General features: G+C 37.1%; 1 protein-coding gene across 5 annotated transcripts in view; it reads left to right on the forward strand.

Moving 5' to 3' along the window:
• LOC126260938 (protein turtle homolog A) overlaps positions 1–16,569 on the forward strand; it is a 101,087-nt gene that overhangs the window by 51,209 nt on the left and 33,309 nt on the right. For 2 of the 5 annotated variants that reach the window (XM_049958448.1, XM_049958471.1), the window contains exon 5: positions 6,044–6,205. In XM_049958448.1, the coding sequence (XP_049814405.1) occupies positions 6,044–6,205 (162 nt within the window). The remainder of the gene's footprint in view (positions 1–6,043; positions 6,206–16,569) is intronic. The other 3 variants (XM_049958463.1, XM_049958480.1, XM_049958455.1) reach the window with 2 other exon arrangements.

Consider the following 16,569-nt stretch of genomic DNA (forward strand, 5'->3'; position numbering starts at 1 on the left):
TTCCGCTCCCGGGATTGGAATGACTCCTTACCCAGTCCCTTAAAACCCACATCCTTTCGTCTTTCCCTCTCCTTCCCTCTTTCCTGATGAGGCAACAGTTTGTTGCGAAAGCTTGAATTTTGTGTGTATGTTTGTGTTCGTTTGTGTGTCTGTCGACCTGCCAGCACTTTCATTTGGTAAGTCACATCATCTTTCTTTTTTTTATATATATATATATATATATATATATATATATATATATATATATATATATATATATATATAAAGATGATGTGACTTACCAAATGAAAGTGCTGGCAGGTCGACAGACACACAAACGAACACAAACATACACACAAAATTCAAGCTTTCGCAACAAACTGTTGCCTCATCAGGAAAGAGGGAAGGAGAGGGAAAGACGAAAGGATGTGGGTTTTAAGGGACTGGGTAAGGAGTCATTCCAATCCCGGGAGCGGCAACAGTTTGTTGCAAAAGCTTGAATTTTGTGTGTATATTTGTGTTTGTTTGTGTGTCTATCGACCTGCCAGCGCTTTTGTTTGGTAAGTCTCATCATCTTTCTTTTTAGATATATTTTTTCCACGTGGAATGTTTCCCTCTGTTATATATATATATATATATATATATATATATATATATATATATATATATATATATATATATGAGGACAATGTCAGAATTCCCAGACTATTGATTGAATAGGGGTCGACAAGAGGTTCTCGAACTTACACCACATATAGCTCGAACAGCCCGTTTTTGAGCCAAAAATACCCTTTTTGAATCAGAAGAATTACCCCCAAAAATAATACCATATGACATAAGCGTATGAAAATATGCGAAGTAGACTACTTTCCGTGTTGAACTGTCACTTATTTCAGATACTGTTCTAATGGTAAATAAAGCAGCATTTAGTTTCTGAACAAGATCCTGAACACGGTCTCTCCACAACAGCTTACTATCTATCCGAATGCCTAGGAACTTGAACTGTTCCATCTCGCTTATAATATGCCCATTTTGTCTGATCAAAATATCAGTTCTTGTTGAATTGTGAGTTAGAAACTGTAGAAACTGGGTCTTACTGTGATTTAGCATCAAATTATTTTCCACAAGCCACGAACTGATTTCATGAACTACATTATTTGATAATGTTTCAATATTACACTCAAGATCCTTCACTACCAAGCTGGTGTCATGAGCAAACATAAATATTTTTGAATCACCTGTAATACTAGAAGGCATATAATTTATATAAATAAGAAACAGTAGTGGCCCCAGCACTGACCCTTGGGGAAAGCCCCACTTAACAGTGCTCCATTGGGACTGAACATCACTACCACTCTCAATATTGCGGAGAATTACCTTCTGCTTTCGGTTCTTAAAGTAAGAGGCAAACTAATTGCAAGCTACTCCCCTTACTCCATAATGGTCCAACTTCTGCAGTAATATTTTGTGGTCAACACAGTCAAAAACCCTTCGTTTAGTGAAAGAAAACACCTAGTGTTCGCAACCTTTTATTTAATCTGTCCAAAACCTCACAGAGAAAAGAGAATATAGCATTTTCAGTTGTTAAACCATTTCTAAAACCAAACTGTAAATTTGACAGCAAATTATGTGAATTTAAATGCTCCAGTAACCTTGTATATACAACCTTCTCGATAACTTTAGCAAACACCGATGGCATAGAAATAGGTCTGTAATTGTCAACGTTATCCCTGTCTCCCTTTTTATAAAGCGGCTTCACTACCGAGTACTTTAATCGGTCTAGGAAACTGACCACTCCTAAAGGAAAAGTTACAGATATGGCTAAGTACTGGGCTAACATACATAGAACAGTACTTCAGTATTCTGTTAGATACCCCGTCATATCCATGAGAGTTCTTGGTCTTTAGTGATTTAATTATTAACTCAATCCCCCTCTTGTCAGTATCATGGAGGAGCATTTCAGGTAACAGTCTCAGAACACTTTTTTCTACGAGCGCTATATGATTCCCTGTTGGGACTAGGTTTCTATTTAGTTCACTTGCTATATTCAGAAAGTGATTATTAAATACTGTACATATATGCGACTTAACAGTAACACGGACATTCCCACTACGCACTGATTCTATATCCTCGACCTGTCTCTGCAGACCAACCACTTCCTTTACGACTGACCATATGGTTTTAATTTTATCCTGAGACTTAGCTATTCTATCTGCGTACCACATACTTTTTGCCTTCCTAATAACTTTTTTAAGCACCTCACAATACTGTTTGTAATGGGCTGCTGCATTTAGATTTTGACTGTTTCTAACGTTTTGATATAATTGCCACTTTGTTCTACAGGATATTCTTATCCCTCTTGTCAGCCACCCAGGCTGCCTGTTTGTGCTAGTACCCTGTTTTGAATGTTCTAACGCAAAGCAATTTTCAAAGAGCACGAGAAAAGTCTTGAGGAAAGCATTATATTTATCACCTACTGTATCAGCACCATAAACATCTTGCCACTCTTGTTCCTTGATAAGGTTTACAAAGGTCTCTACAGCAACTGGATCCGCTTTCCTAAAAAGTTGATAACTATATTTAACATGTGTTGCAGCACAAAAATCTTTTAGAGTTAAAACTTGTGCATCGTGATTTGAAAGGCCATTCACTTTTTTGCTAACAGAATGCCCTTCTAGTAATGAGGAATGAACAAAAATATTGTCTATGGTTGTTCTACTGTTCCCTTGCACTCTCGTTGGAAAGAATATGGTTTGCATAAGATTATATGAATTAAGGAGGTCTACCAGCATCCTTTTCCTTGCACAATCACTTATACAATTAATATTGAAGTCACCACATACAACTAACTTTTTGTATTTCCTTTAAAGTGAACCAAGAACCTCCTCTGGCTTTAGCAAAAATGTTGTGAAATCGGAGTCTGGGGATCTATAAATAACAACAGTTAGAAGTCTAACTCCACTAAATTTAACCACACCTGCGCAACATTCAAACACCTTTTCAGTGCAGTACTTTGAAACATCAGTTGACTCAAGTGGGATACCGTTTTTCACATACATGGCTACTCCCCCACACCGCAAAGAGCTCCTAGAAAAGCTGCCAGCCAACCTGTATCCTGGTAAAGGAAGCCTCTGAATTATCTCCTTATTTAAGAAGTGTTCAGATATACCAATAATTTCAGAGTCAACACCTATAAGCAGTTCACTAACTTTATCTCTAATACCTTTTATATTTTGATGAAATATACTAATTCCCTCATTACTTGGATACGTAAGCTTTGTCGAAAGTGGTTTCTTTGTTAGAGAGACCCCCCTTAAGCAGGAATATCTATCAGCTGACTTCAATCTAAAAAAGGTGCAGCTCTAACACCCACTAGTACAGGAAGTTCCCATGAGTGATTCCACCACCCCCACCTATGCTGTCACCTATAAGCTTCGCCAGCCTCCCCTTTCCATACCTGTTGAGGTGCAGGCCATGTCTAGTGAAACCCGTCCTGCTGATAGACTTCACCGACACCAGTGAAATGTGACTCATGCCTTCTATCTTCAGCGCACTCCCAGGTCTCATGTTATTACGCTTGACGGCTGTATTAAGATGAGGCCAATCGTGACACTGAAACAGTTCCACGAAATGCACATTCATGTTGCCAGTCTGAGTGGCTATCTTTTCCAGGTCACCATCTATGTCATACTCCCCATCCCTATCAATACTATTACCAGCCCCACCCACAATCACTACCTGATCCTCTTTAGTAAAATCCCTACATAACCCCCCTATGTTAAATGTCACCTGAGCCAATCCTGCATTAGGCTTCACAATGCTGGTGACCTGCTACCCACTCCCCAACACTTCCTGCAACTGCTGGCCTACACCTCTACCATGAGAACTACCTAACAGCAGAACCTTCTTCTTTCTGTTAGACTTTGCAACTGTCCTAGCCACCGTAACTGCTGAGGTCTGCTGCATACTTCCTACATCTACAGCTACTAGAGATTCCTCTCCACTAGACTCTGACAGTTGGTCATATCTATTGCAAACACCAATAGTAAAACTATCTGAAAATCTTCTCCTAGCAGATCTCTTGCCAACAGCCAGCTCCCATTCCCCAACCCCCTTCTCCCTCCTCATCCTATCTAGCTCCTCCTGTGCGTTTTTCAACTGCACCTGAAGGGCACAGATCTTACGCTCCTGCTCCTCTATCAACTTACTCTTGCTACATAACCTGCAGTTCCAGGTGAGGATCTCACCAGAATGCCCACTGGCTTCCCCACTGCATTCCCCCCAGTGAAAATACTTCGAACAAGTCTCACACCGCATTCCTTTACTCACGAACCTACGGCAAAGTCCACACTTCTCACTCATGGTAAAATTTTACAGTTATTGAAACAAGAAAACTACTTTAAGTTCCGCTAGTACAATAAGAAGATGTTAAAAAAACTGACTACAAAAATCACAGACTTACTCTACAAGGGAAGTAACTACTATTATTAACAGTATTAATCAACAGCAAATGAGAATATAACAAAAGACTAACACAGAAAGAAAATCAAACGTCTAATGACACAGTAATGAAACTGAAAACAGTTCCCAAAAATTTCCTCTGAAATTATTTCACCATAAAACACCAAGAACACCGGTTGAAGGCTACTAAAGTTCCTAAATAAACCACTATACACAAACAATTAATTAGTACTTAGCTTTCGATGCGCCACTACAGCTGCAACTGGTCAGCGTGGAATGTAAACACAAGTAAGAGGTTAAGTTGCTCGATACGAAACACTCACAAATATCAGGTCACAACACAAGAAAGGCAGAGGTGAATGAAGAAACCACTAATAAGTCACTTATATAGTAAATATTATCACAAAAACCGTTAAAATATGTATCTGAAACCTAAAAATATATGAAAACTTAGAGAGTGATCTCACACGTAGTCACGCGCTTATGACATCACACCAATACGTAATTTGTATAGCTAGTGCAGGAGATGCACATGAATAGAATTAGAATCCATGTAAACCACAGTACACTGTAATGCGCTATTAGATGGAAAATTGATCTAGTTATCCTTCCTCCTCCATCACAAACATGTCTTCAAGAAATTGCATACATTGTAAAGGTGAGAGAAATTCCAATCAGTTGTCTGCGTATGAAATTGATGAACAGCCTGTCAACATGACCAGTTCTTGCCGGATGTCATAATGCTTTGTCTTACATATATGGAGGCGGGTCCTTATATGTCACAAATGCTGTAATACTGAACTGCATATTATTTTAAATTTTATGGTTGTATGTTTCTAGAAGGTTGTAGCTCATGTATGTTGGACCCACGCAGCACCTCTTGCATTAAATTGAAGAATGTGATGATTTTCTAACAGGGTTCATTATAGGATGCACACACACATGCACTTGTATGTATAAAGCACTTCCATGAGTCTTGCAAGGTTAGGGTGGATATGTTTTTGGAACACACATATTGTTGAAATTCCAGCCTCATAATCAGACTATTAACGCCACAGCTTACTGAATGATCTGTAGGTACTTCAACTAGTTATATGTGTAAAATGACATGGGCTCCAGACAATGGGTGTGATTCTTCTAAATGACAATGCCTGTTTTCACACAAAATAAACACACGTTATTTCAGATATTTCATAGGGAATGTTTGGAATATCTACTTTCTAGCTCTGACTTCCCCTCCAGTTGTGTACCTCTGTTTAGAGCCCCTAAAAATGCTCTGATTGGGCAGCACTTTGAAGACTGTGAGGCTGTAATGCCAGACTTCATTTGTTGGGTGCAAAAGCTGCCACAATACTTTTCTATAAGCTATAATGTTTTTACCATATGTGTCATGAAAGGCATATCCACTGAAGTAACTTTATGTAATTTGATTATCTTTCATGGACAGTTAAACTGAGAGTCATGTATTAAAACAAGATGTAATTTTCATAATGCTTAGTAAGATAAAAATCAGTTGCTTATTTCATTAACAACGCTGTGGTACTTGAAAAATCGCAAGCTCTGTAAGACTAGGAAATTTCTTTATGATTGCTTATCTTTGTAGTTATCATGTTTGCTGCAGAGTTAGCCAGACATCTGCTGGAGGGAGCTGAGAACTTTGACACCCGTGTATGGGTTGCAGCTGTTGCTGTCGTCATGGGAACACTGCTGATGCTTGCTATTGGCACTTGTTACCTGCTGTACAAGGAATGTCACATTCCATCTAGTGAGTACCATTCTGTAACTGAAACAACAGTATTAGTTTTTAGCAACATGTACTAACTTTGTCTGTTAACTCTGCATGCAGCTTTTGAAAGTGAATGACTAGTAAATAATAATGATTGCCAGATACATAAAAAATAAGAATACTGTTAGAATCATAACCAACATATCATAAGCATGGCTGTATTAAAGTTATTTTGTGTATCAGCTGTAGTTGACATTAATCTTTGGTCACAATTTGTTTATTTCCAACTCTTTTACAGCACCATAGTTTATCATTTTCTTGAGGCTTACTGGCCTACTTCACTGTTGAACAGGCATACTTCTGAATTTATAATCAGCTTCATTTTCCATTCATAGTTTTGTCTGTTAACTTCTTTTACAAATGTTTATCAACAGTCTATATATAATCATCCAAATTATTGTGTCAACTACACAGCTCATTTTATATGACTCATTATGTGTGTCACATGAACATCTAACTAGACATGAATGTATTCTTGGACAATATAATTTCCAACCCAGAAGAAACTGAATTACAGTGTGTTGTAGTAGATCCAGTGCTGTCGGTTCTTCTAGGCTTATGGATGACTATTGACAGTGTTAATTATAGTGTACAGCAACCCTCCTATATTAAGAAGTTCAGAACGTTAAAAGCAGATTACATTATGCACTTGAGGGATGGGTTATCCGAGGTTGAGAGTGGAATTCAGAGTAACTGTGACAACATTGGCCCTATCTTTGATATGTTTATTGATAGTCTATGTAACTTACTCAGTAAATGTTGCCCACAAGTAAGAATAACTACTCCCCTATCTAAAAGAACTAAGAGGTGGGCTTTTTGCCTTGTACACCATGACAAAAGCTGGCAATTCTGTTATGAAACAGAGATATAGGGTAGAATAATAATAAACACACAGAGGACAGAAACGCAAATAGCAGGAAATGCAAAGCAGCCTGGAAGGTACTAAACTTCATAGTAGGGAAACTCATAATGAAGCAAGTGACTCCAGTCTCACCTGATGTGCTAAATAACTTCTTCATAAGCAGTGCAAGTCATGGAGAATCTACTACCTCAGCAACAGATGAAAACAGTTCTGAAGGTACTTTGGGCAATATAGGTGTACCTGATTTGAGACACATTACTTTCAAGTAGACTCAGATTAATTGCCAGATTGTATACCAAACTGTGTCTAAACAAGGTAACTCACATAGTGAAGATATCTATGGCTTCTCAAATTAAATCCTAAAATGTGTAATTGATATTATAATGTTTCCTCTGACTTACTTTATAAAGTGTGTGCTTCAAGCTGGAAAATTCCCTGGTGTCTTGAAATTTACAATTGTTGCCCCATGTTATAATAAGGGAGATAGAAACAGTCCTGACAGCTACAGGTCAGTATGCCTCATTCCTGTTGTATCTGTTGTCATAGAATACTGCGCGAAACAACTACTTTGCAGCTACATTGCGAACAATCTGCTAATATCTTCTGTGCTATACAGCTGTAGGCCTGGTCTATCCACCACTGAAGCTCTAAAATCTCTGGTTACAGATGTTGTGGGATGTTTTGAATGCCATTCTTTTGCCAGTACTGTGCTCCTGGATCTAAGTACAGCATTTGAACTGTGTCACCTGATTTCCTAAATCTAAATTTGAAAAATATGGCATCAAGGATAATGTATCAATAGTGTCTCGTAGTTAGGAAACAAGTCGTTACCATAAATAACTGTAGATCAAGTGCCCTGCCTGTTACTACAGGAGTGTTGCAACACTCTGTCCCAGGCTTTTTTGTTTTTCTTGTACATATTAGAATGCTCTGCCTTGTTCTTTTCCCTGCAAGGCATAACCCTTTTACAGTCAGCCATTTTGAGTGGTGAATGCTAAAAATGTCATATAGTTTTTATACTGTCAAACAGTGTTCTATTTAAATTGCCACATGTCATGCTGCTTTCAGTATAAAACTATGAAAAAATGCCATTCACCTACAGAAGTAAGTAGTTTATTATGGTATACCCAGATTTTCATGTTTCATCACTTTAAATTGTTTATGAGTGACAAAATAAAAAGTATTTTAATATATGATTTTGTTTCCATATAATTAACACTACACTTGATTTCAAGAAAGTTCACAAATGTTCAAAAACAAATACAAATTTCTTAGTAAAATGACAAAAGAAAAATGAATTTTTAATATTATTTACAGAAATAATAAGTATAATAATTGGACAGTGTGTTATAGTCTGCCTGATGTATGCAGTTCTGTATCACCTGACACTTCTGCTTTGGAGCGGAATACATTTTACCAAACCATGGAAATGCCTTAGATGGTTCTGTGCTCCTGAATGAAAACAGTGTAGGTCTTTCGTTGAGTTCTGTATTCAGTATATTTTGTTGATTCCCATATTCAGTAAGCAGGCTGTAAAACCTATTACTGTAGCTATTGTGACATTGTTCCACTTTTTATTTGGCTGGACAAAGTAGCAGCATGTTTGGATATAAATTGCTTAGCTGAGTGGTTTATTTTGGTGACAGTTGAAGTAATGCTACAGTGAAAAATAAACTGAAATATTCAGTTGCATAAGATCCCACTGGATGTGGCAGCAACTGTAATGTTTCAGGTGCAGTCACTTCAATGTAATGTGTATTTCCCATTCTGTCTTCATTTTCAAGCAATATACCAGCAAGAATATCACTGTCACTTTCTATACAACTGCTACACTTACTAAAATACTCTGTATCACTAGTATTTTTCAATAATTCATGAATTACATTGTTCAACACTTTTTTAAAGAAATTAAATTACTAATGCAAATGCAAACACAAACCAAAATCATTAACTTAAAGAAAAATTTCACAGAAACAATATTAAATAACAATACCGCACAAAAACAGCAACTGTAGATGAAATAACTAAATGTAAACAAGTATTATGAAGAAAAATGTCTAAATGAACAGTGCAATAGCAGAGTTATCAGTTGTTGATATATCACTGTGACAATGCTCAAAAGTTGATAACAAGTGGTGTACACATAAATCGAAACATTGAGCATCATACCAAGCACACTAGATACATCTAAGGGTGAATTTTATAAGTTAAGCAAAGTAAACAGAGTACCAACACATTGGCACTCTGACAGTACTGGTGTCGGTAAGGGATAACAATAGATTATTGCCTTGACTTTCAAAAGGGGTAATATATGGTGATGATACAATCCTTATAATGACAAATCCTAATACAAATGAAATGGAAAGGAAAACACTGAGAATGGTTGACAAGTCTGTTCAGTTGATGCAAAAGGATGAGCTAATACTAAATAAAAACAAAACAGAAATAAAGTACTTACATCTACTTTGCAAAAAAGTGAAAAAATAAATCTGTCAGACAGAATCAGTTTGGACCTACATCTTAAGTGGAATGCTCAAGCAGATCAATTGTGCATTGTATTCCAAACAGTGTCATGCTGACCGCATTTCAAAGAATTAAAAGTATTAACTTACCTTCTCTCTATTTCAAAGACTGTCTTCTGTCCATCCACAATTATTGAACAAGGAACAGAAAGAATATATAGGCTTAGAATGTACTAGATTATGTAAGCTTCAAAATACTTTCAAATATACTGGCAGAAAATCCGTATAATAAGCTACCCTTCGCAGTGACGTACCTACCATACAATTTTTGTGAGTAGTATGCATAGAACCTACTAATTGACAGCTGTGTTTATGAAGTAGAATAATTCTATAACACCGTGGTATCCTAAACCAAACATTCAATTTTTAATGTAAAATATAAATCTTATGTATAATTTTTAATATAAATTGTATTGTTTTGTACATACCAAAACCATTATGATATTCATGATCAGCAGTTGACGAATAAATTTGAAATAAATGTTAGTAAGGGTGTACATCTGACACCATATTTTGATCCAGTATAGCTACATTTATCCTTGAGACATCATCTTCAAACTCTTGTTTTTAAGAAGATTAGAAATCATATGCTTTCTCATTGAAACTTTGTTACAGTGAGCTAAGCATATATCTTGAGCTCCCATTCCACAACTTCAGTCTGCTTTACCCAGTCTCATTTCACTCTAAACTTCAGTCACCAAGTGATCTGGGCTGTGGTGAAGACCTTGAACTTTGGGGTGGTGGTGGTTGTGATGGTGGTGGTGGTGGTGGTGGTGGTGGTGTGTGTGTGTGTGTGTGTGTGTGTGTGTGTTTTCACCACACTGGTTGAAATTTTCTGTGGTACTCCAAAGTGCTTCAGGTGAATGCCAGAACAGTTCCTACAATAGGAAACCACAGTTGATGTGAAATGTTATTCTCTGACCTCCCTCACTTCACAGAAGATTTCTTGCTAACAAAAGCACTAACTCTGCTGGATAAAGGATATTCAGGAAGGATTGGAACTTTTAACACCTCTTCATTTTCACTGAGTTGAAATCGGGACATTTATGACCAAATTCTAAGAGGTAGAAGGAGAAAAGTGATGCCAGGTTGACCCTGTAATTTTATATTCATTATCTTTTTCAGGTAAGCTTTTCTTTCTAGTGTCATTTAACATTTTATTACAGCTTTATTTCTGCCTTTAGCAGTTACTTTGTTGGCCAAAGAACAGAATTCATCTACTGCTTTCGGTGTCTTGTTTGCTAATTTAATTCTCTCCAAATCTCATGATTTGATTTGAATACACTCAAGTACCCTAGTTTTACTTTTATTCCTCATCACCCTTTAACCTCTTTTTCCACACATTATTCATTCCATTACACTAACTTTCTCCTTTTTCTGTTTCTAAGAGAATTAATATGATATTGGCAAACCTTAATGTTTTTATTTCTTCTCTCTGAATTTAAATACCTTTTCCAAATTTCTCTTTATTTTTCGTGTACTGCTTTCTCAATATACAGATTGAGTAACATATAACTCATCTCACTCCATTCGCAGTGTGGGGAAAACAAAGCAAGCCTCTAGTGAATATGAAGCTAAGCATTGTTGTGAAGACAGTCTACAAGAAAGCATTCCACACCTACAATTTTGGATTGCTGCTTGTAGTTGTTGTAGGGTGTCACTATATTGGTTTCCCATTGATTCTAGTGTTTCTTGGCATTAAATTTACCTTGAGAAAACCATTAAGATCCTAAAAAACCATTGCATTGTTGTTTTTTAAGTTTGTTTGCATTTTCACAGTTTTTTTCTGTGATGAGGGATGATGCCACTTGAGTGGTGATAAAGTGAGATACCTGTGTCTTATTTCTAGTAACTCTTTGAAAAAAAAGGGCATTTACATCTGCTTCATACCACATCAAAAATATCAGTGATGCAGGAATTCTCAGTTGCAGGGGAACTAGTCAGGCAAGTACTTTACTATCGGCCTATGTGTTAGTATACAGTATCACCAGTTGCAAAAATGTTTGGGGAAAAATGTGTTGTTGCTCTAGGGCAACACATCGTGTTTCACAGGTTTATTCTTTATTTGAATCTTCAAGTCGTCTATGATTATTGACACAGATCAGGGTGAGTTTCACCCATTGTTGAACATTTAACACCAATTTCTCACATTTCTACTGTGTCACCACTCCCTACAGTTGACTGTAAATTCCTGCAGGTTTCAATTTCAGAGCATTCAAAAATCAAACCTCTAACCTCACATTTGGAAATAATTTGTGTTGCACAGTTCATTTTAAACAGTTACAGAATACACAATAATAATTTGTTTGACTGGCACTCACATATCACTGAGACAAGATGCTGAGGTTGAGTTTGAGCATGTGTAGAAGTCTGATATCACACTGCACAGTGAGCATGGAGTGAAGGTTGTTACCTTATGGATTACTCTCATATTATCTTGTGAGGTAGTTTCTCTGGTGCAGCTAAATGGAAGGCTTTTTATTGTGTCATACACATTCCACTTATTTTTATTTGTGAAGCATCTTCAGTGGTCTGCAATACATGTTTAGTCTTCTTCTTCTTCTTCTTCTTTCGTTTTGGCCATCTTAGGACTACGTAATTCACTTCAGCTTCGTTTCTTCTGGTCTTTCTTCTTTCCCAATATTTCTTCATTCTCATTATTTGCAACCTCCTTCATTCTTCTGTTGAAGATGATTTTGTTCTGGATCTTGTTCTGTGCTTGAAAGTTTTGAAGGCCTGAATTTTTTATTTAAAAATCACCCTGTTGTATATCTCAATCGTGTCTTCTCATTTCTTCCAGGTCTCTTTGTATCTCTTGGATCCATCGTACTTTGGTTTTCTTGTTCATTAGAAATTGTGCGATTCACCATGTTAACCTTACCTGGTCCATTCAGAGGATGTGTCTGAAGAACATGCTTCTTCTTTTCTGATGACGTCAGAATTTTTTTCTGTCTTAGTATACAGTTCCTGGTTGGCTCGGTTGCTAAATTGACCATCTTCTGTTCTTCGATATCATAATATTCTCCTGAGAATCTTTTGTTTCATCTGTTCTAGCCTCTTGATCACTCCAGTTCTTGCTAAGTTGATAGTTTCTGCTGCATATATAGCTTCAGGGTAATGTTTAAATTTTGCGTTTATTGAAATATTCTTCTTATTATAGGCGTTGATAGTTAGTTTATAAGCTAAGTTCATTTTGTTTATTCATGCTCCCATTGCTTCTTTTTCGGTCATTCCAATGTCCATCCATTCTTCAAGTCAATTGAATCTTTCCACCTTCTGAAGTTTCCCTCTTCCTGTTGTCATACATTTAGGAGCTGTCATGATGTTTGTCATATATTGTGTCTTCTCAATAGAGATCTGTAGGTCTGCTTTAGCTACCTGTATCTGCAGTTCTGAGGTTTGGTTAACAGCTTCTTCTAGTAATTCGGACAAGATCACAATGTCATCTGTGAATGCTAGACAGTCTACCCATTTTCCTTTATTCTTACACCCCAGTTGTATTCCACCCATTCCTTTCATTCCTTGTCACTACTCTCTGATCACCTTATCAAGGACACAATTAAAGAGCAGAGGGAGAGTCCGTCTCCCTGTCTCACCCCGATTTTAATCTTAAGGGCCCCCCGACAGCTTTCCTCTGAACTTTACCTTGGATGTTGTGTTGCTTAGGGTTTGTTTAACCAGTTCACTGGATTTTCTATCAAAACTCGTCTCCCCTAAAATTTGGAACAGTGTGTGTCTGTCTACAGAATCATAGGCTTTCTTGAAGTCTGAGAATGTAAGCACAAACTTTTTGCTCCTCTGTTTTTGATAAGTGATTATCAGTTTCGGGTTCAGGATCTGTTCTGCACATGATCTCTCCTTTCTGAAGCCTCCTTGGTACTCATCAGTCTGTGGATTTAGTTGTTCTTCCACTCTATTTAGCAGCGCTTTTGAGAATACCTTATAGAAAAGAAATTCCCCTGTAGTTCCCAGGTTCCGTCTTACTGCTTTGCTTGAGTATGGGATATGTATTAGTGCCGATGTGCAACCTTCTGGAAGTTGCTCTTCTTTCCAGATTTTTCGTTTAATTTGTTAAATGTAATAATGTTTGTTTTTGTAGATAATAATTTGTTACATAATAATCGTAGATTTGGTATTACATTATAGTATTACATTATAGTTTTTTATTGTTGTTCTGTTATTACGTGAGAAACAGCTTTTTGTAGTGCAATTTCAGTGTGTTAAATTAAAATTAGTTTCTACTTATGATTTGTGGTCTTATTAGTGCATATGCGCTTAGCTGGAGAAATAGTTTGACTGTTTGTGTACCCAGGCTGTCCCAGATTTCTGCATTTTATGAACACATTTCAACATAACACCTCACTTCTACAGTTTGCTGTGTTTTAGTGTGGTTTATTTGCTGTATGATATAGTGTGGCCAACTCTCTCTCTCTCTCTCTCTCTCTCTCTCTCTCTCTCTCTCTCTCTCTCTCTCTCTCTTCCCGTATATATGAATAAACAGAGATGACAATAAGCACAAATTTAACGTTTACAGAATGCGAACAGCAACAGTCATAAATATACATGTTACATCAAACCACCCACAAAATCAAAAAATAGCAGCTTTCCAACATATGATACACAGATTTACTAAAATCCCTCTCTGCAGAGAAAACTGAAAAAGAATTGGAAACAATGCAACTCATATTAAAAAACAATGGATACAACACCAAAGTAATACAAAAACTCCACCACAAAATCACAATAAAACTAAAGAAAAATGTAAATAAAAAGGGAACACAAACAGCACAAAACTCCACAGACCCGCAGTACATACAACATACAGAACAGAAAGACCCATAACTTGACTAACAAAAAGAAATGATACACTTTAACATACAAACACAAATTAACACACAGAACAGCAAATATACTGAAGAAAAAAAGGACTACTCGTGACATACAGAACAAGAAACATATTCCAGTCACATTTACAAATACCAGTAGAAAAACTAGATACCAAGGAGCTGTTGTACACAATTTAGAATGTCAAGACTACGAATCGGTGTCTTTGGGAATGACAGGCAGAAATTCGAAAACTAGATATAGAGGACATAAGAAGCTGGAAGAATAGCCACTCTGCCATTTCTGTATGCCTAATGAACGTGAACTATATAACATAGAGCAGGATTTGCAAATTGTTAAGATGAACAATCACAACAGAAAACCCCTACCATTACAGGAAAACTTTCACACACTAAGAGCCCTTACAACGAACAAGAAAGTAATAAATGACCAAATCAGTATAAGTAACAACTCATTGATCATGTTAGCCACCAAAAAAAAAGGAAGAGAGATATAGAACACACCCAGACTAAATAACAATAATGAAAGGTGCACTCTTATGCGTCCCCCCCCCCCCACACACACACACGAAATATTAAGTTACAGACAGGCATGACACCACAACACAAACAAAATATGAAAGAGAAAACATAGAACAACATTGGCTAAACTACAAACAGTAAACAACCCAAACCAAAATACAGTGAGCACTGTAAAGTGCTAAGTCACCTTGCTGAAAATCAGACATCCTAGGTACACATACCATCTAAGTGCATCTCCAGGACAGCATTAGTAAGACCACAAATCGTGTGACAAATCTGTAATTATTATGTAACACATTTATTATATACAAAACAAACATGTATTACGGGCTCCACAAATGAAAGGAAGCGAAACAAATGTGGCACAATAAAGGAGCCTCTCATTTTGTTGCATTAGCCAAAACACACCTAAGGAATGTAGAAGCAACTAAAAATGACAGAAAACAAAAAAGACTCATGTTTTCTGTTTATATCAAATGCCAGAAGATGACAGTGTAAAAACAAATTGTACTTCACTATCTTGTGAAATAAATGCTCATTGCTCTCATGTCTGAGAGACATTTCCACTTAGGTAACATCTGATTTTATGTAAAACTCCATGGCTGCATCTGTTTGCTTATCCTCCTTGAAATACATGTTGTTATCTTTGTCTGAATCCTCACTCAAGTGTACACCAGGTGTTTATTTGTAGACACGTACATTGATAAACTTCCCTTGTTCCTCTGCGCATGTTTGCGTGAGCAAAAATTGTAATTGTTCAAAAACTGGTCACAGTTTTATGTCAGAGGCATTGCTCTACCATTTTCAGGAAAAATTGGGCAACCGATCTTCACTGTATTCTTTCCCTTATTGGATTTAGTTCAGGCTCAGGAATTATGAAGTATCAAAAAATAGGGTATGGAGCCTGCCATGTTGAAACATTCAGACAATCTCAGATGGTTTTTTGGTGTTTTCAGTTGATGGAACACTGATTGCAAAATTTAAATCGTTCAAGGACTTTTCAGCCCAGTATCTCTTGCCTCCATGCTAAAGCACGCTTTTGTGGTAGTGCTTGACTTTGATGTCAGCTGGTTCGAATCCCGTTGGTGGATGAAAGGGAAGCAGAGGTGGTGGCATATGGTTCTTGATCACCAGTTTTTGCACCAACATCTTTGATTAAATTCCAAACCTTTCCGCAATTGTCTTGTGAAGTGAGGACATGTGACACTGCTGATGGTGATCCGTCCGTTGGCTAGTGCTGTTAAGCTTGGTGGCCCCCTTATGCTATTTGCTGGCACCAGGTTTCACCCTCTCCCTTCTGTCATCATCTCCAACATGATCACGACACTACACCACACATACTAGCACATTGGATCCACAAGTCAGTGTTGTACACATAAAAAAGACATCCTCTGCACACTGAAACTTGTTTCACAATGTACTCTACATCCTAACTATAAAGGGAGTTGTGTATGTTTTTACAATGTCAGAAAAGTTTGATTCAGCATGTAAGCTACCAGTGGGAACGTAAAAGAGCATATGAAACTTTTCTGAGGCCAGTTCCCTCGTTTGTGTCTTGGTAATCAATTGAGTAGAGCGCATGCACTCCACTGA

This window comes from Schistocerca nitens, chromosome 1, assembly GCF_023898315.1.
Source record: "Schistocerca nitens isolate TAMUIC-IGC-003100 chromosome 1, iqSchNite1.1, whole genome shotgun sequence".
NCBI lineage: Eukaryota > Metazoa > Arthropoda > Insecta > Orthoptera > Acrididae > Schistocerca > Schistocerca nitens.